The sequence below is a fragment of the Malus sylvestris genome, chromosome 9 (assembly GCF_916048215.2).
Source record: "Malus sylvestris chromosome 9, drMalSylv7.2, whole genome shotgun sequence".
In the NCBI taxonomy this organism is placed as follows: domain Eukaryota; kingdom Viridiplantae; phylum Streptophyta; class Magnoliopsida; order Rosales; family Rosaceae; genus Malus; species Malus sylvestris.
Window position 1 is genome coordinate 21,247,735 of NC_062268.1, and position 27,164 is coordinate 21,274,898.

Genomic DNA, 27,164 nt, shown 5'->3' on the forward strand with positions numbered 1-27,164 from the left:
AGAAGAATGGAGTTAATGGAAGAGGCTGAATGGAAGGAGGCGTTTTAGGTAGAAAGATGGGATTAAATTTTCCTTTTTGCTCTACGTAGCAATGACCGAGAGTTTGGAGGGAAAAACTGCCCCAATTTTTTCATTTCCCGCCCCCAATTCCCACTGCCAGATTGGCCATGTGGGTGGCTAAGATTCGCATCAGTTATAAAACTAAAACCCAAAAAAATTTCATCTTCATTCCCCAATAGTCTATTCACTTGGAAGCGTAAGCTAAGGTTCAGCCACGTGTAATTAAATTGTTAACAAACAAGTACTAAATAAAATTCATAATAATAAACGTTTAAAAAATTACGAAAACTCTTTGGATGATATCCTCTACGCTTTCATGAAGGTTAGATGGTGATATGGATTTTGAGACCCTCGAAACCTCTTGAATAATGTTTTTCCTGTGACTCCCAAAAAATTGAAAAATATGTAATAATTAATTTGTAAGTGAGAAAATGTAAAAAAAATAATGGAAACGCTCATAATGACAAGGGCTACAACTTTCCTGAATAGCGACAAACAATATTCGCCGGATTGTTGTTTACGTTTGTTCTTTGATTTTTCATCACTGGCAGCCTTTTTAGAGTTTCTTTTATGAAAACATTATCTTGTAATGAATTTAAGAATATGAATGATCTAGATCGTTGACATTACGTTTTGATGTTTAAGCTTAGAGCAATTATTGCTCGAATTATAGAACATTGAGCAATATTTCCCCTAACCATCAATTTCAAAATGTGATGTCAACAATCCAAGTTGTTTATCATTTTCATTCTACTACAAGATCATGTTTTCATAAAAGAAACTCCGAAAAATGCTGTTGGTTATTAAAAATCAAAGTAAACATAAACGACAATTCAACGATTACTCTTTGCCACTAAGATTTGTAGATACGGGATCCTATTTCAAATTTGATTTCTTCAGTAAAGTTGTAGCCCTTGTCATGACAAACGTTTCCATTATTTTTTTTTCACATTTTTCCCACTTATAAATTAATTATTATATATTTTTCAATTTTTTTGGAGTCACAAGAAAAACATTATTCACTAGGGTTTCGAGGGTCTCAAAAATCCATATCACCATCTAACCCCCATCAAAGCGTAGCGGATGTCATCCTGAACGTTTTTGTAAGTTTTTCACATTTATACATTTATTGTTATGAGTTTTAATTAGGATTACTTGTTTGTTACAATTTAGTTACACGTGGCTGAACCTTAGCCAACCAAATGTCCAAGTGTGTCTGCTATTGGGGTGGGAAGATGAAGAATTATTGGGTTTTGATTTTATAACTGAGGCGAATCTTAGTTGACCACATGACCAATATAGTGGTGGGAATTGGGGGTGGGAACTTGAAATTTTTGCCTGGAAACGAAAAGGCGTGTGGCTCTGTGTGCAACAATTGGGCTCCTCCTAGTATCTGTCGGTTGTTTGTACTGTTGAAGGAGGAAACCCCTTAGCTATTGTGACCTTTCAATTTTTGTAGCCTCCATTTTCATGACCTCTCGTTTCTAGGCGCTCGTTGGTTAGCTGAACGCATCCTAACACCTCTATTTATTGGTAGCCTTAATTGTTTGAAAATTTTACTCGCATATCTACAAACTTAAACCCCAAACTGGAAACTATCAATTATTGTCCTACAAACCACCAATAGCATATAACTTCCCAAAGATTGCTAATTTCTCCTGCAGTCCACAATCAATCTCCAACCCTAGCATTCCCTCATAGGTACCCATTCCTAATTCCTGACCCCAGGGAAGATACAAATGTCGTGAAAACCAACAGTTGTACCTTCAACATGGAAAATGGTGTAACAAGGGTTCACACTAACCAAGTTTCCTCAATTACTATGGAACATATGAAGGCAAGGGTCATCATGGGAAGAATGTTTGGGATACCATTGCAAGAAGAGGTCATCAAGAGGGAGTTGGTGTGAATTGGAAGATGGTGTTAAAAATACCTTATATGTGGACCATTTTGTCCACAAGTGGTTTTGTCCTGGAGTTTATAGACGAAGATGAAGTTTAGTACTTGCTTAACAATTGTCCTTGGTACCTGAGAGGTCAAAATTTTCATTTGGAGAGGTGGATTAAGGAGTTTAGGGAATGTAACAGTATTAGTTTGTTGACTTTGTGGGTTCACATTCCTCGTCAACTTGTGCAGTTTAGGGAGCATTCTATCATAACAAATATTATGCAACCCATTGGTAGGCGTGTTAGGGTTGACGATGGCTCTATTAATGCACTTAATTCAATGTACATTAGGGTGTTAATGGAAATAGATGTTCTCCCGATGAAGAGGGTCTTAGTGGTTAATGCGGATGATGAAGCTCACTTACGTGAGTTATGAGAAGCTCTTCGAAGTATGTTTTTACTGCAAGAGACACATTGTTGATGCATACGGCTGTGATATGATTAATAGATTGTTTGATGATGAGCCGAAGGTGGTTTTGGAAGGAGTTAAAGATGATTGTGGCAGACCTGAAAGAAGATGTAATGCTTTACTTTCCCCTACCAGAAAGTGGTGAGGAAGAAGTTTCTAGGGAGGAGTCAAGGGTCAGTGCAGACAAAGGGATGATGTATGTTGTTAGGGAGCTTCGTTTGATAAAAAAAAAAATTAAAAAAAAAAAATTAGATGTTTTGACTGAAGTTGATGGGGCCACCCACAACATGTGTGAGCGTAACTAACTTTGGAAGTTGATGTGGAATTGTAATGTCTTGGTTTAGAATATTTTTTTTTTAAGATTACTATAGATGTTTTATATGTTTTAATTTTAATATATGTTTAATGTAATTTATAGCTTGGTGGGCAATGTAATTTTCAGTTTTTTAACTTAATACCGTTATTCTTTAATATATGTTCGTATTTTCATCGCTATATGCATATGAGTGGTCGTGAATTAAATGTCACTTAAAGCATCCCCCTTCATATACAAATTGACTTTATTAACCCATAAATAATTACCAATGTACATAATCCCTAACTTAATTAATCACAAAATGTAACAATATATGGCAAAGTTGTCCAGCAGCACGTATCAACGTTACAAAAATTCTTTCTACCTAACATTGTTCATCAAACCACTCATTTAGACATTATGACACCATACAACATGTCAATGACCATCCTCAACCAAAATATAAGGACAACTGAAGGCGTAATGACATCCAAAGGAAGCCCGGAAATCAACAATTCAATCACTTTCAGAGTTACAACAGTAAAATCCCTTTGTGGTAGACAATAATTAAACAACTTCCAATCACAATTCAATAACAATTAACTAAATTAACAAAACTCACTAACAAATGGATAAACATATAACAACTCCCATCAATGATAAATCCTCATCAATTAAGTGTACACGATGCCATGAGGTGAAGACATGTAAACGAGCAACTAGACATAGGAAAGACAATGCGTTTTATCCATAGTTGGAAAACATATAACAACCCTCATCAATGATAAATCAAGCGACATGTAGCACACTTCATCAAAACTTTTCAAAAATAGTCAAGCAATTAAGTTGGATACATTACCAGGAAATAGTCAGTCGTGTTGATTATCAACATTGGCAACACTCTTCAAATCTCTTCTTCGTACTTCCTCAACAGAAACATCTGCAAGTGAATGTGTTGCCAAACATAAATTTCAATTTAAACATTCACACTAATGCAATTCCACACATTTCAATTAGCCTATAACAATTACGATTTAGTCACTTACATCGATAGGCAGCCAACCTTCTAGATGAAGCAGCCGCCTCTAGAAATCGGTGTCTTTTGCCATTGGTATCTCTAATGGGGCAACCAAACTAACAATATAACGAAACACATTAACAACCATCATTGTACTCAATTACTTAATATTTTCATGGATAAAGAAAGTCCAAACTTAAATGCATAACTCATTGCATGTCATTCTCTTTACCATATTGAACTGATAGATCGCATCAAACATGCAGCCTATTTCCATAGGTTTAATTATCACATCTCTGTGCACAACATCATCATGGAGTTGAACGACTTCAAGTTTGTGGCACTTTGTGACGTTAAAGATGAATAGTAAATTACGAACCAATTTTGTTTTCTTCAATTGCCTTCTTTTGGTTGCTGCTGCCATTGTCATTCCCCTAGTGTACCAGACCTTCCTTTTGGTTTTAATATGCTTGCCCTCAAGTATAGAGACCTCATTGTCATCATCAAAACCTTTCACATCTTTGTAATTGTCTAACAATGGTTCTTCAACCAAACCAACAACAATCTCCAAACATACATGTAAGAGGTTATCTGAATCGATAGTCCCTAAAAACGTCTTAAAACCAGCTTCCTCATCTGCTCTCATAAGATCCTTCCCTCTTGATCCATCTCCATTATCCCATTTGTTGCTCTTCCTCTTTCCCATCCTCACTCATTGGTTCTCCTTCTACTTCTTCCACATAAGTTTGTACATCACCGCCAATTTTACCATCCTATTCTTCTTCTTCCACCTTCTTCAAGACCTTCATCTTTTAAATATCCTTCTTGTGGGCATTCTTTTTCCACCTTTGTAAAGACCTTCCTCTCTTAAATATTCTTCTCATGGGCCAAACGCATGAAGCCACCTTCATCTCCTTTACTTACATTTTCAACTCACTGACACCATTTGTCTCAGTAGTGATGGCTCTTCTCTGATTCAGTCGGGACAATATCCCTAATCCCCATGGCCTGCCTTTTAGCACCACTCATTAGAATTACATTTCTCACACATAAAGTATTCATGAACATTCATAAGCATTCACAGACATGGACATATATTATTCACATTCATTCATAAAGTTCATAAAATTTTCAAATACAGTGATACCTCTTGGCTATAAATTATGTACCTCTGTAGCTGCTCGTGGATCAGCTGCTTCTTCATTCTCGACCATTGGAGAAGTCTTAAGATGGTTGCCATATCAGTCATCTTACAATAACGTAATGGCTTCTCCAAATGGGAAAATGTTTCGTATGCCAACACCTGTATATGCATTGAATTAGTACTCAATTACAGTAATTAACAAATATTAGAACTCAATCAAAGCAACACATAATACCTCAAAAACATAACTAAACATTTTGCAGCCCCATCCTGATATCTGCCTCCTCTTACTTCCCATGCCTTCTGCTTCCTCCTTTTCATATCCCTTTACATCACCATCCACTCTTCCTCTTCCTCACCTATTAGCAGCAAAAGAAAGGCTGTCTTGAAGTTGTTCAAAGGACTCCATGAATAACTGTTGAACTTATCCATGTCCTCCACAAGGTGGAAGTAGTCTAGGTTCATAGCCACATTACTTTTCGCCCCTATCAAGATAGCCTCGACAAAGTATACAACCCCATTTTCAACGCATCATCCTTATTTTCGCATTCTTTAAAAGCCCTCTCAAGCTCGCCACAAGTCACCAAAATCTTTTTCCTCCTTTTCTTGGGGGCTATCTTTACTTTACCTTTCCTTTTGCCCTTCTACCCTTGTTACTTTCTCCAACAAAACAAAATTTCTCAGGAAAATACTTAATCAACAACCTAATGTCGAAATGTTCAACCTCTATATCATAGGTTCGCCACAACAAAGCCCCATAATGAGGCAAAAGTCCTTCGTGAACCGAGTCACTTCAAAGCCTATTAAATATGTGATTCCCACTAGGTCTTTCACTCCTTGATGAGCCACTCTACGGAGCAACAATTCAGGCACCAATTATCCACTAAAGGATGGTTTATGGAGATGCTCTAAGTGTGAAATCCCATTCCTGGATTTCACTGTTATAATCTACATATGTGTATTATTGAGATTTTATATTATTTTTCGAGAATTTATATTCAATTATTTGAATTTAGATTTTAATTAAACTAGTTACAAAGTTTGAAGTTTCAAAATTAATTATCTAAAATCCGTAGACCTTTCGAGGTCATAATTTATATTTTTGAATAGAACTCGATTTCATGAACACGTAGGTGCAAACTGTTCGTGAAATGGAGTTATAACGAAAAAGTTATTAACATTTAAAAACAGAAGAAATGAGAGAAATGAGGGAGGAGGAAAAAGGGGGGACCAATTAAAAAAGAAGAAAATAAGGAAAAAGAGGGAGAGATAGGGCACGGGACCAACGACTCGTTTCCCTTTGCCTACCCGACTCGGTTTTGCTAGTCTTCTCCGACAGTTTTTGTCGGTTTTTCTGGCGAACCATGTCACTCTACCACCTGCAACCTCTTCCACAACCTCTCATCTACCATTCGTGCGCAAGATCGAAGGGATTTAGTTCCAAATTCACGAGGAACTTCACCGAAGCACCGGAGGTACTCGATGATGATTTCGCTGTTTCGACAAGTTGCACCACCCACCACCATCCTTAATCAACTCCCCTTGGACCCAGGAACAAGATCCAACCAGTTGTAAGGGCATCGGAACACCGAGGAAGGAGAATCAAAGCTCACCTATTCTAGGGTTTCTGACGGGTGCAAGTTAATTTGGGACATTTCCCGCCCAAATTGGACTTGGCCATATGTATCAAACTTACTCCACTCATTATGTGCCGATAAAATTTGTTAATTTTTGGAAATTATTAAATTTTCCGGCAAGTCGGGGCACCCGACTGCCACCTACGGCGGGGCGTGGACCAAGGCACCCCTTAACCTTCCTAGGCTAAATTTGATACCCCAATTCCATATGTGAAGTCCGATTGACGAAATCTCATCATTTGAACATAGTTTTAATAGAGACTGCCACTTGATCATTATATGAATTGACGATCCGACTGCTGGATTGACACCAAACTTTAGTGCGTTATAGTATGTAATGTTTGAGGATATTAGGAATTGACGGATTGGGAATCTGACTTACGAATCTTCCTGGATTGGTTTCCTAAGTTTGTAAAACTAAACGTTGGTGGCCACTTAATTTTAGTGATTGACAGAAATCCCACCATTGGATCGTTCCAAAATTTTAAGATATTGTTCTAGAAGATTAAAGAGACTCTTAGGAAGTTACGGATCAGGATAGGCGAATCTTTCGAATTAGATTACTAGGGTTGTGGACCCTACCATCGACTTTGATTGATGGTTGACTTTTTATTCAACTAGCTTGAATTATTCTAGTGTGTCGTCTATCTTAGAGTGTTGTTGAGATTGCATGGAGCTTAATGGGCTCATCCTGATGACATGCATCTTAATTTATGTACTAGTGGCACCATATTAAGTTATACTTGTTTATTCAATGTGATTTCTATTAAATTGTTATTTTTATTTTTAGCCATCAATCTATGCTTGTTAATTATGATTCGACTGTAGCTTGGAAATGTTTATGAAATGTGGTTTGAATTGTATGATTGGTATGATGTGTATGATTGTTTTTATGACGATGTGAACCTAGAATCTGATTAGAAGTATTAGATAGAACTTTTATGCTTGTATGACAAGATAGTTAGTGGTCATGAGAAGTTGATAGTGCAGGTGCCTACATTGTAAATCATGGGGATTGAGGTAAGGGTAGACTATAAGTTGAATTGATTGCATCAGGTGGTACTTGGATGGTCCTGCTTGGTATATCCATGATAAGGGACCACACGTTAGACTATGCCTATGGTTTTACTTGGTTTATCCGCAATGGGGGACCATACTCATTCTACAGGTGATCATACTTGGTATATCCACGATAGGTGATCATTACCTAGAGGTATAAGATACAGTCCTGCTTGGTATATCCACAATAGGTGATCACTACCTAGAGATATAGGATACAATCCTACTAGGTATATCCACGATGGGGGACCAGTGATCATGCTTGGTATATCTACAATAGGTGATCACTGCCAACAAGTTTAGATCATGCTTATGGTTCTGTTTGGTATATCCGCAATAGGGGACCATATGCATACTAGGTGATGATGATTAGTTGTACTTGGTACATTTTGATAGGCGACCTTATTTTAGTTGAATTCCGTTAAGAGATCCGAAATCCCTACTCTTGCTCATTTCCATAAGGTTAGTCTGGCCTTAGATTCGAGTGAATAGTAATTGCTCACAGTAGGCATCGTGTTTATAAATTAGATTTACCATGTTATTTTTTATAATCTAAGTGGGTAATTGTATAGACTTCTTTTATTAAACTTTGTGAGGTGATACATGATCTTGTTGATTGATTAACATAATTAAATATTAATATCATGCCTCCTTGATTCATGGAATTGGTTAATTGAAGTGATTGTGGTATGATGTTGGATATATTTGTTATTAATATGATTAGATTAGTTAATGAATGTGGCTAGAGGAAAATGTTGTGCTTTGTTGATCCTTTGATATGTTACATGCTTTGGATTGCGATATTATGTTGAAAACATAGTGATTTTATGATGGATCGAATGGAAATCTTGAATGTCATGTGGGTTCGTTATGTAGCTTGAATCAATTAATTCATGACTGTCAAGTCCAAATAATTGATTGAGGAATGATACACTTTCCTATTAAAATGTATTGGGATAAGTGTCAAAGTTTAGTGAATGACGAACTACGAATGACTTGATCCCTGTTTAGGGTATCTAGGTAGTCTAACGAGGATGTTAGATGCAGCCATAAAGTATACGGAAAATCATTACGTAGTTGGATCTCAAGTTGTGCTTTGCCCATATCTCGGAGGCGGGATATGTTAGAGATACAGGTATATGGTGATGTCACGTGTCGATCATGGACGTATGTCAAGATCGAGGCGTGACACTAAGTGTCCAAAGCATGATGTCCTAAAGGCAACCAGCTGTGTGTCATTAAACTTTTGACGCATGACTCCTAGCACTTGACTTGCTTGAGAAAGGTTCTTCCCCTATACAATTCTTCCTCTTTTATTGCTAGTTGAACCCCTTGAGTTGCCATCTCATATACACATAACAATACAAACATTCAACACAACCAAATTTAACAATATATACCATGAAGACAACCAAATTCAACAATATATACACTTAACAAAATCTATCAACAAGTTTTCATAACAATACATATACTATGAATAGAGCTTCATGACTTAAGAAATATCAAGATAATTGATAAAATTAAAAAATATTTCAACACAAATCAATACCAACTCAAGAATATAACTTCAACAAAACAATAGTTAACAACCTAGCCCTTATACACAGCCTGTCAACAACATTTCATAAACCCACATCTATCACAAATTTCCCAAATATTCCACAAATATCCACCAATTTCAACTAATTTCAACATGCATAATTAACATTAAAAACTAAATTAATTAATCAAATTTACATAAACAACATAATTTATTTTTAGGGTTCCGAATTTCCTAACTACCAAATTTCAAATTTACTTTGGGGAATGATGTATGATGTTGAATATTGTGAAAGCAAGGACTGTGAACCCAACTCGAATCAAGCAAGCACCACGTCCTTTCTGTGGAACCAACTGGACTCCCTCGAACCAAAATCGCCTGATTTTCTAAACATTTGCGTGGAACTGCAGTGAGGTTAGTAATGACAAGCACAACACAAGTACCAACCAATGGGTTTCGAATAGCAAGGAAATTTTCGAACAGGTACGAAGTTTTCGAGAGGTAGGAATTTCAAATGGCTTGCAGGAGATGAGAGTTTTGCTTTAAGTTCACTGTTGGTGAGAGAGGGAAAGTTTAAATACCAAACTTTAAAACAGTGGGTACCGCTTTTAGATAATGACGGGTCATTTAGGACTAGATTTTATCGTAAGCTCATTTTGATAGATCTGTTTTTAACCGTTCGGATTTGATCCAACGAACGAACGAATTTGGTCCACACCTAAGGTCCGCAAAGTTCAATCCGCACCTTAGAAATCGTGATATGGCCTTTCTTCCTAGTTTGAATTTTTGAACCAAGACCGCATGGTCCTTCAATTTGTTATGTTTTTATCCATTCTTAATTATGTCCAACTCAAACAGCTATAAGTACTTTATGGTAAAACCTAGCAATAGCTCTACAAACGTAGTTTAATTGAGAAAATATGAGAAAATAGAAAACATTTTAAGCCAAAAAGGTAAAAAAACTGCCTCGTCCCATGATTGTAATGGAAAGCCAACAATTTAGGGTTGGTTGCTAGCCATGCCCAGAAGCACGTGGTGGGCAGATGCAATGCCATCAGCTCATGCAGCACACAGGACAATTTAGGGCATAGAGAATGCCTGACAATATATATGTTTATGTCTTTTGCAAAATAATTATGCATTCCCATTTATTGAGTTCAATCACACAAAAGGCGATTATCAAAAGCGACAACTGTGGCCTGACATTCTTGAGATCAACATGGCAATCATTGCAATTCATAGCTTTATGTTTTACTTTTGAGTAATTAAATTTGTAGACTGAATTTTATGAACAAAAAGAAGTTGGTAATTTGATTATTATTTAATCATTGATAAACGTGCTCATTTTTTATTTGTGACATATCATTTGGTTTGCTAATTTAGTCTACAAATTTAATCTCTCTAACATTACTCTAACTTTTAATAGATCTGTAGGAAATAAAGGATGGGGTTTTATTTCTCCATTGGATTTCATTTTTCTACGAAGCTTTGTCGAATTAGGATAATGCTAGAGAGATTAAGTATGTAAATTAAATGATATAAAAGTTGATTATTGAATTATCACTAAAATGTTGTTTAACGTGTTTATTTCTTATTGATGCACATCATTTAGTTTACAAATTTAATTTGCAAATTAAATCTAGCTAACATGAGTATGCATGCAACTTACCCTTTTTATTTCGAGACATTCATATCTTCATATTTTACTTTTCTAACTTTTAATATATCTGTGGGAAATAAAGGATGGGGTTTTATTTGTCCATTGGATTTCATTTTTCAACATCATTTTCAAAGCTCTATGAGAATGGAATGCTAGGAGACTAAATATGTAAATTAAATAACATGAAATTTAATGATTGGATTATCACTAAAATGTTGTTTTACATGCTTATTTCTCATTGGTGCACATTATTTAGTTTACAAATTTAGCTTGCAAATTTAGTCTAGCTAAAACATTAGCATGCATGCAACTTACCGTTTTTATTTTGATTCATGTCTTATTCTTTGGAGGGGATCTCCCTTTGTATCCTGGGCATAGATAAAATGTCGTTTACATGTCTCTTATTGGAATATTCAAATTGAGCAATTTTCCTTCTATCTCTTTCAAACCCTAGGACAAAGGACACTAGCAACCAGAGGGGCTCCTTGTTGCATCCCTTTATATGACTTGATTTAATATATTTGATGCATTTGCTTTGGCTCTTGCAGATTTTCTTATTCAAATTTTCCATTGGAATGTAATGTCTAATTTTATTTTGTTTATTCCTTTTTTGTGTCGCAGCCTACAGTGGTCCAAGACATGAAATCCGAGAATCCCCAAGAACATGGCCAACCAATATATTGGAAAAAGCGCAGAAAATTCACATCAACAAATTGTACTTCCTTTGTAGAAAATGTAAAAAAATTATTTATCTAGCCGACTTTTACGCTGTTGTGATCATTTACATCTACTAATGAATTTAGAGGAGCACAAAGTCTGACCGATGAAAGTGCCTTATTGAAATGCTTTGCTTTAGTGCCAAGGTACTCATTCCAACTAATTGGGCGGTAGAGAGGAGGATGACTTGGACCTACTAATTTTGATAGGGGTGAGATTTGGATACTGGCCGGGGGGCCGAACAAGTAAGCGATAGATAGACGATGTTGGGTCCGGTTCACAACTGCCCGATGAAGGACACTTGGGTACAACCCGTTAGATATTATATGGAAGAGATCACCAACGTTGATCACCAAAGCACCGGGCATTGGTGGAACCGTGACCCACCCGGTGCCCTCCCGAAGCACTTGCAAACCACTAGTGTTGCTTTGGTAGAGGATTGTGAGGAGGGTAGAATCCGTATGTGCAGCCAAACCCATGGCCCGATCTGGCTCTGGACAAGCGGGGTAAGAATTCAATTGTAAGGCAGCTGATGCACCTTTGAATTCACCTTTCGAGCCAGCCCATTTGATATCTTCCATGGATATGCCTAGTGAGCCAAGCATAAGCCACATCAACCTCCCAGCAAGCATTTTCATTTCCTTCTCATATTCCTCAATGATATTGCTGCAAGAACAAAACAAGAGAAAATAAAAATCAAAACATTGTATAATACATAACTAACAAAGATGATATTAAGAAGATTTAGTCTCTTTGGGACTGCATCTCTAGAGTGCACATGCACTCATAACCGTTTTTGCTTAAAGTTTTTTTTATTAAAAATGGGATGAAATATTTACATAAAAATGAATAATTAAAAAAAAAATCAAAGTCCTTTATGAAACAACACTTAGACGTGCGTTCTGAAGAAGCATTCAGAAAGTGCCTTTACGAGCCACAATTTTTTTTAAATTTTTATTTTTTTGTCATAGCAGTAACTAAACAATTTTATTTGTCAAAAGAACACTTATAGGCTTTTAGCTCTTTCAAAACTCCTAGTCTCAAAGAGGCCATGTTGGATATTCTCACGCACCAAATCTTCTTAGTGGGTCCATAGCTCTCATCACTGTAATCTTTTGCAACTTGCATTATGGTACAGAAAAATGGGCATTTTGCCTACATGGCCATATAGTATTCTCCACCCAAAAGAAGAACCCAAAAAAAACAAATGAAGCATATATATTACTACTGATGTTATTGAATTAATGTGATTAATACCAGAATTTGTCGTAATCTTGGGGCCAAAGTTGGCGAAAATGGTCAACTGGTGAGCCAACAATAGTGAAACCCTCCGACCACATGAGCTTCTTAAAAAAAGAAGATATCCGAGCAAAACCATAGCCGGAAATGCCATCTGGCGATCGGGCAGCTTTGAGCTTCTGCTGGACTGTTAGAGAGAAAAGGCTTTTGCCTGCGGATTCAATGTCATCAAGAAGCTTCTGTTGGATGCCATGGTTAGTGACTTGGAAGACTCCCCAAGTCTTACATGCATGGCCTGTGAGCTTAAGAGCATTGGTGTCAGAGAGATCGATGACCGGAACAGAATCGTCTGCCCCAAATGAGGTTAGGAAAGATGGGTAGTGATCATCATTGTTTGTCCATGCATAGGAGTCTGGCAATTCATGTAATGAGTTGAAATCTGGGTGTTTGAGTTGGAGGTTGACAGGGTGGGATTTGAAGGCATCAGAAAGTTTTAAATGCATATTGATAAGTAGAGTTTTTGTGTTCAACTGGAGAGAGAGAGATGGGGGCTGTGTTTTGTGTGGTTAGAAGAAAATTAAGGGCGTTCTGAAGATTTTGGAGATAGGGTTAGAAACAAGTATAATGGTGGTAGTACTTGTTGCTTGAAAACATAGAATGATGATATAAAAGAAAGATAAGGTTTAGTGAATATATATAGAGATGGCGGACAAGATAGTGACATGTTGCCCAAGCCCTCCACCCCAAAACAGAGTGATATGGTTTTTTTTTTTTTTTTTTTTTTTTTTGTTCAAACCATATATTTATTAAATTAGATATTAGATTAGGGAGGCGATTACCATGATGCAAGGATAACGCTGCTCTTCATCACTGGGGTAGAGGGCCACTCGCAATAGAGTGGTATGTTTGGAAAGCTAAAACCAAAATATAATTTCATGTGCTTAGAAGTTTCAAGAAAATTACTACATGTATTTCTTCTTTTTATTAATTTTTATTTGAAGAGTTCACGCATTTATTTGTAGAATACAGGGCTAACTATATTTTACACCTTCAAAGTTTGAGGTGATTTTTAAATTGAACCATGAGGTTTTAATTTTCTCATATTACCCTCTAAGATTTTGAAATTATAGCAATTTACACCTTTCCTATATTTGAACATCTAGTTATGCATTAAACTGATGAGTTTTTTAGGTTATGTGGTGCAAATATAGCGTACATGTTAACCCAGTTAAGGGTTTTATGTTCATCATGTCATCAATTTAATGAAGATTCAAATAATTTATGAGTCAAAGGTATAAATTGATACAATTTCAAAACTTTAAGAGGCAATATGAGCAAATTGAAACCTCGTGATCCATTTTGAAAATCATCCCAAACATAAAGGGTGGGAAATATAGTTAGCCCTAAGATATAAATATCATCACTCTATCAACAACTAGTTTGGTGGGTTACGTGCTTCAAATATGCCCTTGTACCAACAAAGCTATTGATATGTTTCTGGAAAATTAAACAAGTTCACGCATTGTCTTAATTAGTTCCTTTATCTCTCTTTTTTTGGGTAGAAAGCTCATCTATCTCTTTAGTACGTAATTGTTTGGTTAGTGTTTAATTGCGTCTCTCTTTAGTAATTAATTGCCCTTCCCATATGAATTAATAAGTGGAATCAATCAAGTTATCTATTAGTTTGTGTTTTCTTTTCCATTTCTCTTTCAAACTTTTATGTTAATCTTTATCCTTCAGTAAAGTAATGTGTCCCAGTTGAGAGAGATATGACAAGTTGAGTGTGTGAAGACAGATTCTACTGTGCAATTAGGAATATACTATTTTGTTTTCATATTATTTTTATATATCATCACGGACGTGAAATATAATTTTATATATATATATAATTAGCTAGAGAAATATAGTGTGGTGAAGAGGGTGTTCGTTTTGTATCAAGGTTTCATTGTTAGCTGAGTAGTGAGGAAGGGGACAAAAATGTATATAAAGGAGAGGGTAAGGTATGTCCATTGGACAGGGGAAAGAACAAAAATGAAAAGGACCATGTTGTCTTTACAATAAGGGAACTGAGAGGCATAGTACCCTCTCAAACCAAAGAAGTTTTGAGGAGAAGAGGGGACACTTCCACTCTCCATGTGCCCTTGTCTTGTCCTCAATTAGAAAAACATCTTAATCAACACACCTCCTCCTCTCAATCTTAGTCCTAATCTCCTTTCACAACAGAACAACCCCATTATACATGACCAAATTGCCCCTTTTTGACAGTGATGAAGCTTCTCTAAAGTCCATGGAACCAACAGGTTTTCGTTTTAGAGTTCTCTTGTCATTAAGGCATCCATATATATAACTATATATGCAAGAAGACAATTAGTAGTGTACACGGTTTCTCTACTACATTTAACAGTTTCCGCAATGAAGGACACTTGGTCGTGCAAAGAGAAATTCCGTTGCATAAGAAATTAGGCGACAAAATCTTCGTTGTGCAGCAATCGTCGCGCAAAGGTCATGAAAAAAGACACTGCGTGACGAAATTATGAAATTCGTCACTCAACAAAGGACTGTGCGATGAAATAAAGGTTCGTCAGGGTCCTGGCCTTGTTCCGGGTGGAAGGGTTTGGAGGTGAACGGGATAACACCTGGTGGGAGACGGATGCTAAACAAACTGGGAGCCTGTACGATCAGCGACATCTGACACTTGGTGGGAATCATACGGAAGGGAAAAATCTTGGCTACGGACTTTTACCACTTGTAGCAGACTCTGTCAAGTTGAAATTTTCATAATAAAATTTTGTAACACATGTTACGCTTTAATTGAATAATGCATCCCTTTTCAATTTTCCTCTCCAACGAGAAGGGTGATTATGTCTGCCAAATACAATCAAGGGTGGAAAATGGAAATTAAATTAATTCTCCATTGCTATCACTTGTATCATTGGTCATTTCCAAGAAAAGTAGTAAAGGCTCTTTTGGTTTTACATTGGCAGTTTGTTTGCCCCAAATGACTCCAATGAGCTCCTAAGGTCCAACGCTAACAAACATATTTGGGGGTTTTTCAAAACAAACGTTTAATGGGTCTTTTTGTTTTGGTTTCAAATCACTCGTCCCTTGGTTTATAGTTTAGGGTGGTGATCTTCACACTCAATTTTACTTATCACGCACTCCTTTCAATATTCAGTTGTCGAATCAAATGAATTGAAAATGATCAATGTACAAAAATTAACAAAGATATGTGAAATGTAAAAAATAAAAAAAATAAAAAGTGTGTGAATATTATAGCCTACGGTTTACACTTTAATTTTTCCATGGCAAGTTGGGAAAGTTCTTGTTTCTCTTTCTGTTCCTTTTTTTATATTTATTTATTTATTTTTGTGGTTGTTATTGAGGCACAATAGAAATCGAGATCTTTTTATTATGATGCCATATGAGTCATGCATCCCAACCCTATCTTTTGCCATCTCTAATGTCTCATGAGAGATGAACATAAATATCATGCATGGGACATGTGCTCGTGAGTTCACCACCACATGCATATATAAACTCATTCTGCATGCATGTGCAGATCTCGTGCTACAAACATGGCAAGGTCGGGTCGTTATACGCGACGGTCACCAAAAATAATTGATTCAGAAAGATTCAATAATAAATATTACTAGAGAAACTTCCTCCAGTTGTTTTAGAAGTTGGAGAGGGTTCAAAATTCAATTTATTTCTTCTTTTATATGTGTGTGTGTATAGATAGATATGTCAACGGTTAGGAGTAAGATTCTATTCCCTCCTATTTGTATCCCCTTATACTTTCTCTTTTTTATCTTTTTCTTTCCATAAAACAAAACAAGAAATTAACGTGACTTAATTCTAAGGAAACACTACTACAAAATAGAGCTTTTATGACACTTATAAAAATTTTTAATGACATTTTTTTATTAAAAACGTTATTAAAATAAATCGATGACGCAACTAAAAAAACCAACGGGAAAGATTTATAAACGCAACTAAAATAAAAGACTGGTATGCGAATTCATCAAAACTTCCCAACCCTCACGACTCATTTGCTCCACTACCCAACCCACTCCCAGTCTCCCAGTCCCAGGCCAACTCCCAGATAGAGAATGAAATATCAACCCTCACGACTCATGGCGGAAGACTCCCTGTCTTTCTATCTCTCCCTGTCTTTCTCTCTCTGGGACGCCCAGAGTCTTCATCACAGAGTCTTCATCACGAACACTCACTGTCTTTCTATCTCTCCCTCTCTTTCTCTCTCTCTCTGGGACGCCCAGCCTTCATCAACCAGATTGATTGTCTTCCCCAAATTTCACTCAAAACCTAATTGTGTAAGGTAAGTTTGTTGGAATGGTTATGGGTTTTCTAGAAAATAATTTATATATTAATCTCTTTTGTGAAGTTGTATGGATTATTTGGAGCTATGTGGCTGGACAGATTTTAGTTTAGCCTTGTCATTTGCTAAAGTAGTTGTTGTACAAATTGTAGTTGAGATTGATTATTTGATTTGATTTGGTTAGTCATTGCCATGATCGTTGTTTTTTGTTTTTTTTTTTTTTAATAACTTTGTCATCCCCTTAATACCAATTCTGAATTAGATTAACTATTACTTTTATCTTCTTGTTTTTTTTTTAATCTTTAGATTGTGTGTTCTTGTGGGAGTTGGTGCTTATAGCACACCACATGTTTGATAAAACTCCTCATAAGCTCTGTTTATGGTCTTATGTGACATATGAACTGGACATAATAACTCGTGTTGGCTAATAGCAGTATGGTGTCTATCAATGCATTCAATTGTTTGTAGGTAGACAGACACACATATCTAACCCACAAGTGCACATTGGATAAATGAGCTTTATGTTCAGTTTGTCTTGAATTCACTCTCGTCTATTTATACGCTGCTATACACACACACATATGTACATGCAAATCTATGTGCACACACACAATACGTGACCTTTGGCTTGCATTTACTATAGCTGTAAATAATTCAAGAAGTAATAAATTCTTTTTTATCTTTAGCCTGCATTTACACACACATACGTACTTGACCTTTGGCTTGCATTTACAATCTGTTTTAGATGGATAAATCTTGGATGTCTATGGATAGAAGATCACAAATGTATTCTGAAGGGGTTGAAAACTTTTTGAATTATGCGATGCTTCACGCTACTGATATTAACTACATACGTTGTCCGTGCCTAAAATGTGGTAACATTAAATCAAGGACGGTTAAAGAGATAAGAGAGGATCTCTTTTTCAATGGTATAGATCAAAGTTATTGTACATGGTATTGGCATGGAGAAGCTGTTCCAGATAGTAAGAATGAGAAAATGAGTAATCGGGAAGAAATAGTTGAAGATAACATTATCGGGATGGTGGAAGCAGCTTATGATCATTTTGCGTCAAATCCTAAACAATTTGAGAAGTTGTTAGAGGATGCAGAGAAGCCTGTATACCCTGGTTCAAACTTCACAAAGTTATCAACCTTGGTCAGATTGTACAATATAAAAGCAAAGAATGGGTGTAGTGATAAACTATTTGCAGATTTACTAGAATTTTTAGGAGTTTTGCTCCCACAGAAGAATGAAATACCCCCCTCTGTGTATGAAGCAAAAAAAACATTGTTTTCTCTCGGAATTGAGTACGAAAAAATACATGCATGCCCCAATGATTGCATCCTATACAGGAAAGAGCATTTAGATGCAATTGCATGTCCTACATGTGGTTTTTCTAGATGGAAGGTTAACAAAAGTTCTAGGGAGCCTAGTAAGGGGGTACCTGCAAAGGTACTATGGTATTTTCCCCCTATTCCAAGATTTCAAAGAATGTTTTATAATAGAAAGACAGCAAAGAATTTGATATGGCATGCCCAAGATAGAGAAGTTGATGGTAAGTTGCGTCATCCGGCTGACTCTCCCTCATGGAAGCTTGTTGACCACATGTGGCCAGAATTTGGTGATGACCCAAGAAATCTCCAACTAGCAATTTCAACAGATGGGATTAATCCCCATAGTGCTTTAAGCAGTAGATATAGTTGTTGGCCAGTGATTATGGTCACTTACAACCTTCCACCATGGTTATGCATGAAGCGAAAATTTATGATGTTAACACTGTTAATATCCGGCCCTAAGCAACCAGGTAATGATATTGACGTTTATATGGCACCACTTATTGATGACTTAAAAACTCTATGGGAGATTGGTGTTGAAACTTATGATGCATACAATAAGGAGAACTTTATGTTAAGGGCTGTGTTATTATGGACCATCAATGACTTTCCTGCTTATGGAAACTTATGTGGGTGTAGTGTGAAAGGATACTCTGGATGCCCTATATGTGGTGATAGAACATCTTCTAAATGGCTAAAGTTAGGGAGAAAGGTAATCTTTACTGGTCATAGAAGATTCCTACCACAAAATCATCATTACCGACAACAAAAAAAACCATTTGATGGTACTCAAGAGTTTGGGTTAGCTCCATCTCCGTTGAGCGGGGAAGAAATATTGCATGAAGTTGAAGGAATCAAAATATCATGGGGTAAGAAGAATGTAAATCTCCTTGGAAAAAGGAAGGTGAGGAGTGGAACAAAGGCAAAAGTAATTGATAAAAAGGCTGATGCTCAAACTCGTTGGAAAAAGAAGTCAATCTTCTTTGATTTACCATATTGGAAGTCACTCCATGTTCGACATTGTTTAGATGTTATGCACATTGAGAAAAATGTTTGTGAGAGTATCTATGGTACATTACTTAACATTCCTGGAAAAACAAAGGATGGCGTCGCAGCCCGGAATGATCTAATTGCTTTGGGTCTACGTACGGATTTGGCACCAAAACATGGAAATAACAAAACATTTCTTCCCCCAGCACCTTATACATTATCTAAGGCTGAGAAGATTTCAGTTTGCAAAGCATTGTCCGAACTCAAGGTCCCATCAGGATATTCTTCAAATTTCAGAAACCTTGTGTCAATGGAGGAGCTGAAACTGTTTAATCTTAAATCTCATGATTGTCATATACTTATGCAGCAACTACTTCCTGTGGCACTTCGTGCAGTACTGCCAAAGCATGTAAGATATGCTATCACCAGATTTTGTCTATTCTTTAGTCACTTATGCAGCAAAACAGTTGATGTTTTAAGGTTAGATGAAATACAAAGTGAGTTGGTGATTACTTTGTGCTTGCTTGAAAAGATTTTTCCACCTTCGTTTTTTGATATAATGGTCCATCTCACAGTGCACTTGGTTAGGGAAGTTCGCTTATGTGGCCCGGTTTATTTTCGTTGGATGTACCCTTTTGAAAGGTACATGAAAATATTAAAGGGTTATGTGAGAAATAAATATCGTCCAGAGGGTTGTATGGTTGAATGTTATATTGCAGAAGAAGCTATAGAGGTTTGTAGCGAGTATTTATCAGGGGTAGACCCAATTGGAATTCCGTTGAAGATTCGTTCACATCATAAAGATGTTGGCCATCCATTATCGGCTGGAAAATTTTTGAAGGCGGATAAAAAGTATTGGCAGCAAGCACATCACTATGTTTTGGATAACACACTTGAAGTGGAACCTTATATCAAGTAAGTTCAACCACTCATACTCATTTATATAGTTTAACTTAGCATTATTTTTTCATTTACTTACAACATTTCCTATCCTTTTGACCAACTCAATGTTAATTATCAGGGAGCATAAGAAATCCTTGATTAAGGAGCACCCCAAAAAATCAAAAAATTTGAAGTGGCTTCAGGATGAACATAATCGAACTTTCATTTATTGGCTGCAAAAAAAGGTATTAAACTCGCATTGTACTTATGTACTAACAGTTTTGTTTATGAACTCAAACTAATTATGCAAACATATGCAGGTTGAGGATGAGCTTAATGTCCCTAATAATCACATATCCGAAACCTTGAGATGGATAGCACATGGCCCTCGAGATGAAGTAACAAAATATTCTGGATATTCCGTTAATGGTTGTAATTTTCACACTAAGTCTCGTGATGATTCACAAGTTACTCAAAATAGTGGAGTAAGCTTAGTGGCCAATACGATGCAAATTTCAAGCGCTAAGGATAAGAATCCTATTATCGTAGATATGACTTTTTATGGGGTGATTCAAGAGATATGGGAACTTAATTATAACGCATTCACGCGTGTAGTATTTAAGTGTGATTGGGTTGAAAATAAAAGTGGCATCAGATTAGAAGAGTTTGGGATCAAATTAATTGACCTCAACAAAATTGGACATAAGTCAGATAGTTTTGTTTTAGCTACTCAAGTGAAGCAGATATTTTACATTGCAGATCCAGAGGATTCAAGGTGGTCGGTTGTACTGCCAGGGCCTCAGTATGATTGGCTACATGATGATGAGCTAGGAGATACTATAATTGAATGTGAATGTCTTACTACTAAATTGCCACCCGTTGAGTCATTTGATGTACTAACTGAGGAGTCTGATGATATCTACATGCGGGATGACTGCGAAGGCATTTGGGTTGAAAATACATAGTATATCACTCAGAGGAATATCTACTCTATTTCATATGTTATTGAATGCTATGTTGAATGCATATTTTAAAATTACATTAGGACTTTATATTTTCTCCATACTTTTGGATTTATCTTGTTTAGTTGTTACTTATTGGTAAGGCTTAATTTTTTAGAGATTATTAGGCTGAGATGAAGTATGATGAAAATGTTTGTGGAAATGGGAGTTGAATTCATGTTGTTATGTTTTTTCGAGTATTGACAATTGTCACTTAGGGAGTATTTGTTTATTGAAATGAACATTGGAATTGAATTGAATGAAGGTTGGTTTTATGATTTTGGAGAATGGTCAATTGCCCTATTTCTTTATTTTTCTTTCTTCCTCAACCAAATATTGGCATGAGCCTATCCGTTTAAGGTTCATTGAAGGAACCAAACATTACCTTTAAGGTTCTTTATATTTCTTTCTTCCTCATCTTACTAATTTGATCATTGTCTTGATTTTAAATGAATCTTGCAGAATATCTTGATGAAATGACAGATTCAGAAGAAGATGAACAAGATTTTGTAACAAGGAAACCAAGAGGTGCAACTCAATTGCAAGAGTTGGTGCAAGGTAGAAGTGATGGGGATCGGTTGGAGGTTGGATATAACAGTAAAGGACAACCGTGTGGACTTGCAGGAGCAAAACTAGCTAGTTTTATTGGTGTTATGGCGCGTACCACAGTTCCAATTACAATTCCAACTTGGAAAGAAGTAGAGTCATCTTATAAAAAAAAGATTTGGGACATGGTCCAGGTATGTCTCCAAAAAATTAAACAAAAAAAAAAAAAAGCTTTTACATCTGTACGACTTTGTGAAAGTAATGATTAATTTCTATTATGCATTTGTAGAAAGCCTTTATAGTACATTCAAACAGCAGAGCGGATGTTTTGAAGAGTGCTGCAAAGACATGGCGAACGTTCAAGAGTAGTCTAACATGTGAGTACATATTAAAGTTCAAAGATCAACCTGAAGTCTTAAAGAAACCACCAGAAATCTATGATTTCATTCGTCAGCCGGTATGGGATGAATTTGTGAGGTCGAGATTGACAGAGAAGCATATGGTACGTATATATGATTTCAAAATTAAGTAAGAAGCATTTGGTAAATATTGTGTTTTGCTATTATTAAAGACTAATTATTGAATTGCATTTGATAGAAAATCCATGAAGAACAATCGAGGAGGCGAGCTAAGCATAAGTACCCTCATCGACTTTCTAGAAAAGGCTATGCAAGATTGGAAGAACAAATAGTAATGTCCTGTTTCTTTTGTATTCATTTAATTATCATACAAATAAAAACTATCTGATCTAATTTTGATATGTTCATCCAAATAGAAATCAGCTTATGGAATCACTGCTGACATTGACCGATCAGTGCTTTGGAAGCTTGGGCGTGTTGATAAAAAGGGAAACTATACGAATGAGATGGTGAAAGTACGCGCTGATAAAATAGTAAGTTTTATGTGTAAGGTTGGGAAAGATACTTAATTGATGTATTTCATACTAATGCCAATTGTTATAGGATGAAGTAACTAAGGCCGTTGAAGATGGGACTTTGCGAACGTCTGGTAGTAATGACATATTGACAATTGCTTTGGAAACACCTGAATATTCGGGTCGTGTAAGAGGTGTTGGAACTGGCATCAGTCATAAATTGTACTTCAAGACTCCAAGATGCAAAACTCAATCGAGTCAACAACAAATGATGCAAACACATTTGGAGCAGCAAAGTTTACACATTGAGGAGTTAAATAAGAAGTTCAATTTGATTGCTTCTTTGTTAACTCCAGATCAGTTGAGCAAGATGCAAGAGTTAGTCCAATCTAATGTGGTACAGTCCAATCATATTTCTGAGAAAGCTAGTTGCACAGCAAAGAAAGAAAAAAATGAAACATCTACTGAGAAAGTGAAACAGGGTGATCTGGTGGAAATCATGTCTAAGAAGAGAGCGAAACATGACGATGTGCCGGAAATCATGTCTAAGAAGAGAGTGAAACAAAAGGTTAGCAAGAATACTAAAACCATGGATAAGATTGAAGCTATGAAGGTATGTACTAGTCATGCAAGTTTCGTTCTTCTTAACTATAATAGTAGCATGTTAATCTAAGTTTACTTTTCTTAGGTCAAGCAAAAGGATATGCAGGAAATATCTGATTTGAACATCATGGAAAAGACGAACAAAATTGCAAATTCAAACGAAAAAGAAAGTGATATCAAGAAGTATTTCAAGGTACATAGTCATTGCAGTATTTGTTCTTCTTGGCTATTTGAAGTAGCGATTATTAATTAAATTTAATTTTTCAAGGTAAAGCAAAGTGACCAACAGAACATATATGATGTGAACATCAATAATGAGACAAACAAAATTGCAAATTCCATGGAAAAAATATCTGATATCAAGAAGGTACATGCCTTTTATGTCTTCCCTATTTATGCTATAATCCCAACAGTAGTTGATTATTAATGAAATATTTTTTTAAGGTACAACAGTGCAAGCTCGCTATAGACACTGCTAGTAACATTGTTGCATATGGATCAGTCATTCCATTAGACGGGCCAATACATGGAGTTCCACTTGGGCCTATGAATCTACGTGTTTCTATTGATGTAGCAATTAAAGAAGATGCTCTTCTTCCAATACCTAGTTGTGAAGCTGTGAATATCAAACAAGCAATTGGGAGTCACGTAGCTTGGCCACGGCATCTTGTTGTGACAAATGATGAGGTACTCCTACGTGATTTTCTTATGAATATGTGGAAAAAATTATAGTACTAATATGTCTCATTTCACTATATTAATCTATCTATGCAAAGTCGAGAACGAATCCTCCCCTCAGACAAAGATCCCAAAAACAACCTTTGGCTTTACGTTCACTTATGCTCATAGCTCAAAACATGCATAAGGATGTTACAGTGCCTATCATCATGGAATCTGATCTATTTGGAAATGAGCACACAACATTTATTGGTGGAGATGACATCATTCAATTTTGTTCTATGGCTGAAATATCGACTGTTTGCATTTCAATTTACATCAGGTTTGACATAATCTTAAATTTATATACAATACAATCTATTGCATGCAATCCACATTGGGTAATGATAAGATACTAATTGCCTCATTTTTTTGTAGGCAACTTTGGTCAACGTTGAAGAAGAACAATCTTGATGGATTGTTTGGATTTGTAGATCCTGGCAGAATCTCTCAAAAGGCTGGCAGAAAGGAACAAAGATCAAATGCACTGGCTCTTAGATTACAGAACTGCAAAAAAGGACAATTAATTTTTGCTCCGTATAACAAAGGGTTATTAGTACTATGTGTTTTGAATTTTTTGTTCCTAACAGATCAGTAGTTGACCATTGTGTAATAAAGAATGCAATTATCTATGTTTTGTAGGTTTCATTGGTTGTTGGCTATTATTGACCCCTATGAGGAATTAGTGTATTATATGGACTCGCTTAATTGGATACAGATAGATCCTGGAATGAAGGACATTGTTGAACTGTAAGTATTTGGATATATGTTTGTCTTTATTTCATGCATTTCAAGATTTGTATATATTCATGTGTTCTTATCCTCTATGTGCAGAGCACTGAAGATGTTTAAAGCTCAAAAGGGAATAAAGGGTCGAAAAAACATCAATTGGAAAGTAGTAAAGGTAAGGAACATTGTGTTTTGACTTTAAATTAATCTGACTAACTTACATTTTATTCTTTTTTATTTGTATATGCAGTGCCCTTTGCAAGAAGGAACTGTAGAATGTGGATATTATGTGATGAAATACATGAAGGAAATCATTAATGATCCAAACTGCTCAATTATTACCAAGGTTAGTACTACTATTACAAAGAGCACTTAAGCGGGTGTATTCGCTACTATCTTATTAGTATTAGTTCTTTGTAGGTAATTTATAGTTCAGGCAAATTAATTTACAGCTAACCATGGTTTTTACTCAAATCATTGGCAACCCATGAAGGAAATCGGCATAACTGAACTAAATTACTTGAATGTTCACACTATTGATGATGAGATGGATTGTTGTTAGCGTGATTTGTAGTGTTTAATTAAAGTTAATTACAATAGAAATTGGAACTTTTGAATCTTCCAAAAGATGCCCAATTGGATTTTAGCTCTTCAAAACCATCTTAGGTATTCGTGTATTGAGTTGATTCAAGTCATCAATGAGTTTGTTTTTTTTTTCTTGTCTGGATTCAGATTCTAATTCTTGATTTTTTTTTTTTGTCTTCAATAAAATTGTAATGCTAGTCTATCTTTTGTTTACGTTTGAATGTGATAAATAAATAGGTTCAGAGCTGATTTTGTTAAGCCATGTTGTGTTTGAGCTTGGTGTTATTTACCATCAAGATGAGACCTTTAAAGTTTAAATCTTTTGCTAGACCGCTTGACGTTTTATTAGCTCTATACCAAGTGGAAAAAAAAAAAACACATTAGCAAAAATACGACTAGAGAACCCTTGTTCTTTCTGGGCTAGTTGATGCTAATTGACCACCTCCTTATTAGTTAAATGATTGAAATTAGTTTTTGTCCTGACATGTTCTCTTTGGTTGTGATTTGTTGCAGTTCAAAGAAAAAGCTACATACACTCAACATGAAATTGATGCGTTAAGAATAGAGTGGGCTGAGTATGTTGATGACTTCATCCCAATAGATGAAACACTAGATTAGCTGGTTTGTGAAATTTTAAATTAAGTGAACTTATAGTTTTATTTTAGTAGGAAACTCTACACATTATATTGTCTTTTGTAATACTTTGGTAGTGGATGAATTACAAATTTATGAAGCAATACTGTTTAATTTGAGGTAAATATCTTGCTTCTTGGATGAATTATGTAAGTCTTCTTATATGTCATCATACATATTTTAGGACATGTATTGAATCGTTTATGACACGCTTTGTGTGTCGTTGGTAATATTCAATGACACTGCAGTGCTATGGTAAATGACGCTATACAGATGTCATGTTTACTATACCATGACGCTCATTCCTCTGTTTATGACACATATTCTGCATCTCAAATTGAAATAGATGACACGCGTTTTTAATTCAATGACGCTTGTTAGGTGTCTCTAAAAGCTATACATGACACTGTGTGTATGTCATGATTAGTATATCATGACGCTTATTCCTATGTTTATGACACTTATTTCATGTCTTAAATGGTAATAGATGACACAAGTTCTTAATTCAATGACGCTTGTTAGGCGTCCTTAAAAGTAATACATGACATTCTTTCAACGTCATTAAAAATATCTTTAATGACACCCACAAAGATGACGCTAAACCCTTGTGTCATTAAACTTTTAACATGACCCATAAAATGCGTCATGTATGTAAAAATTTGTAGTAGTGAAAACTAATGAAAATGGCTTGAAAACTTTGAGTTTTAACGATACGGACAAAATAAAAGGTAAAGTGAATAGTATTATGATTGACTTTTTAGTGTAAAAATGTAGTTTTTCATTAAAGTGAACAGTACCGGAAACTTTTCGTTAAAGTTCCCTTAATTCCAACTGTTTAAAAATGAAATTAGAGAAGATGAGAGACACTATGAAAGGAGAAAATTCTATTTGCAAAAATTATTGGACTGTCAGACGGAACCAGAGAAACTTCTTCCTGTTGATTGCATGTAAACTTCTATTTTTTGTAAAGGTATGCATGAGTACAACTTAATGCATAAGGAACACGTAGCATACAGCGAGCAGAATTCCAATTTACAATGCCCTTTGTTTTAGGGTTGTGTTATTCATATTCATACTTATTTTTATTTTTTACATATTTTTTTTAATATTTGATTGTCTGATTAAATAAACTGAAGTAAATTATGATAAAAAATTAATAAAAGTATGTAAGAATTAAAAATAAGTATATAAATAACACTATCCTTG

General features: G+C 35.6%; 3 protein-coding genes across 4 annotated transcripts; 2 read left to right on the forward strand and 1 right to left on the reverse strand.

Annotated features, from left to right (window-relative positions):
- Positions 1–11,424: 11,424 nt before the first annotated feature.
- LOC126633719 (gibberellin 3-beta-dioxygenase 1-like) lies at positions 11,425–13,384 on the reverse strand. Its single transcript, XM_050304293.1, has 2 exons — positions 12,746–13,384; positions 11,425–12,154 (listed from the first exon to the last, which is right to left on the reverse strand). The coding sequence occupies exons 1-2, from the start codon at positions 13,228–13,230 to the stop codon at positions 11,524–11,526; spliced, it is 1,116 nt and encodes a 371-aa protein (XP_050160250.1). The 5' UTR covers positions 13,231–13,384; the 3' UTR covers positions 11,425–11,523.
- Positions 13,385–16,745: 3,361 nt separating this feature from the next.
- On the forward strand, positions 16,746–26,141 carry LOC126633718 (uncharacterized). Of its 2 annotated transcripts, none has more exons than XM_050304291.1 (15): positions 16,746–17,063; positions 21,734–22,011; positions 22,107–22,319; positions 22,415–22,507; positions 22,593–22,709; positions 22,780–23,259; positions 23,380–23,487; positions 23,563–23,661; positions 23,739–23,981; positions 24,071–24,294; positions 24,390–24,548; positions 24,654–24,761; positions 24,846–24,915; positions 24,991–25,086; positions 25,839–26,141. In XM_050304291.1, the coding sequence occupies exons 2-15, from the start codon at positions 21,748–21,750 to the stop codon at positions 25,941–25,943; spliced, it is 2,379 nt and encodes a 792-aa protein (XP_050160248.1). In that variant the 5' UTR covers positions 16,746–17,063; positions 21,734–21,747; the 3' UTR covers positions 25,944–26,141. The 2 variants fall into 2 exon arrangements, with proteins under 2 accessions (XP_050160248.1, XP_050160249.1); XM_050304292.1 differs by having other exon boundaries at positions 24,161–24,294.
- On the forward strand, positions 17,848–21,235 carry LOC126633878 (uncharacterized). Its single transcript, XM_050304411.1, has 3 exons — positions 17,848–20,303; positions 20,410–20,515; positions 20,591–21,235. Exons 1-3 carry the CDS (start codon positions 17,848–17,850, stop codon positions 21,233–21,235), a joined length of 3,207 nt encoding a protein of 1,068 aa, XP_050160368.1.
- Positions 26,142–27,164: the final 1,023 nt, after the last annotated feature.

Excerpts from the sequence above, each read along its gene's own strand:
- LOC126633719 (XM_050304293.1), bottom strand. The coding sequence starts at position 13,230 with ATGCATTTAAAACTTTCTGATGCCTTCAAATCCCACCCTGTCAACCTC. Across the intron at positions 12,155-12,745 it reads CAAGATTACGACAAATTCTG|CAATATCATTGAGGAATATG; the intron begins GTATTAATCACA and ends TTGTTCTTGCAG.
- LOC126633878 (XM_050304411.1), top strand. The coding sequence starts at position 17,848 with ATGTATTCTGAAGGGGTTGAAAACTTTTTGAATTATGCGATGCTTCAC. Across the intron at positions 20,304-20,409 it reads GAAGTGGAACCTTATATCAA|GGAGCATAAGAAATCCTTGA; the intron begins GTAAGTTCAACC and ends GTTAATTATCAG. Across the intron at positions 20,516-20,590 it reads TTTATTGGCTGCAAAAAAAG|GTTGAGGATGAGCTTAATGT; the intron begins GTATTAAACTCG and ends AAACATATGCAG.
- LOC126633718 (XM_050304291.1), top strand. The coding sequence starts at position 21,748 with ATGACAGATTCAGAAGAAGATGAACAAGATTTTGTAACAAGGAAACCA. Across the intron at positions 22,320-22,414 it reads GATTGACAGAGAAGCATATG|AAAATCCATGAAGAACAATC; the intron begins GTACGTATATAT and ends TGCATTTGATAG. Across the intron at positions 24,549-24,653 it reads GGACAATTAATTTTTGCTCC|GTTTCATTGGTTGTTGGCTA; the intron begins GTATAACAAAGG and ends TATGTTTTGTAG.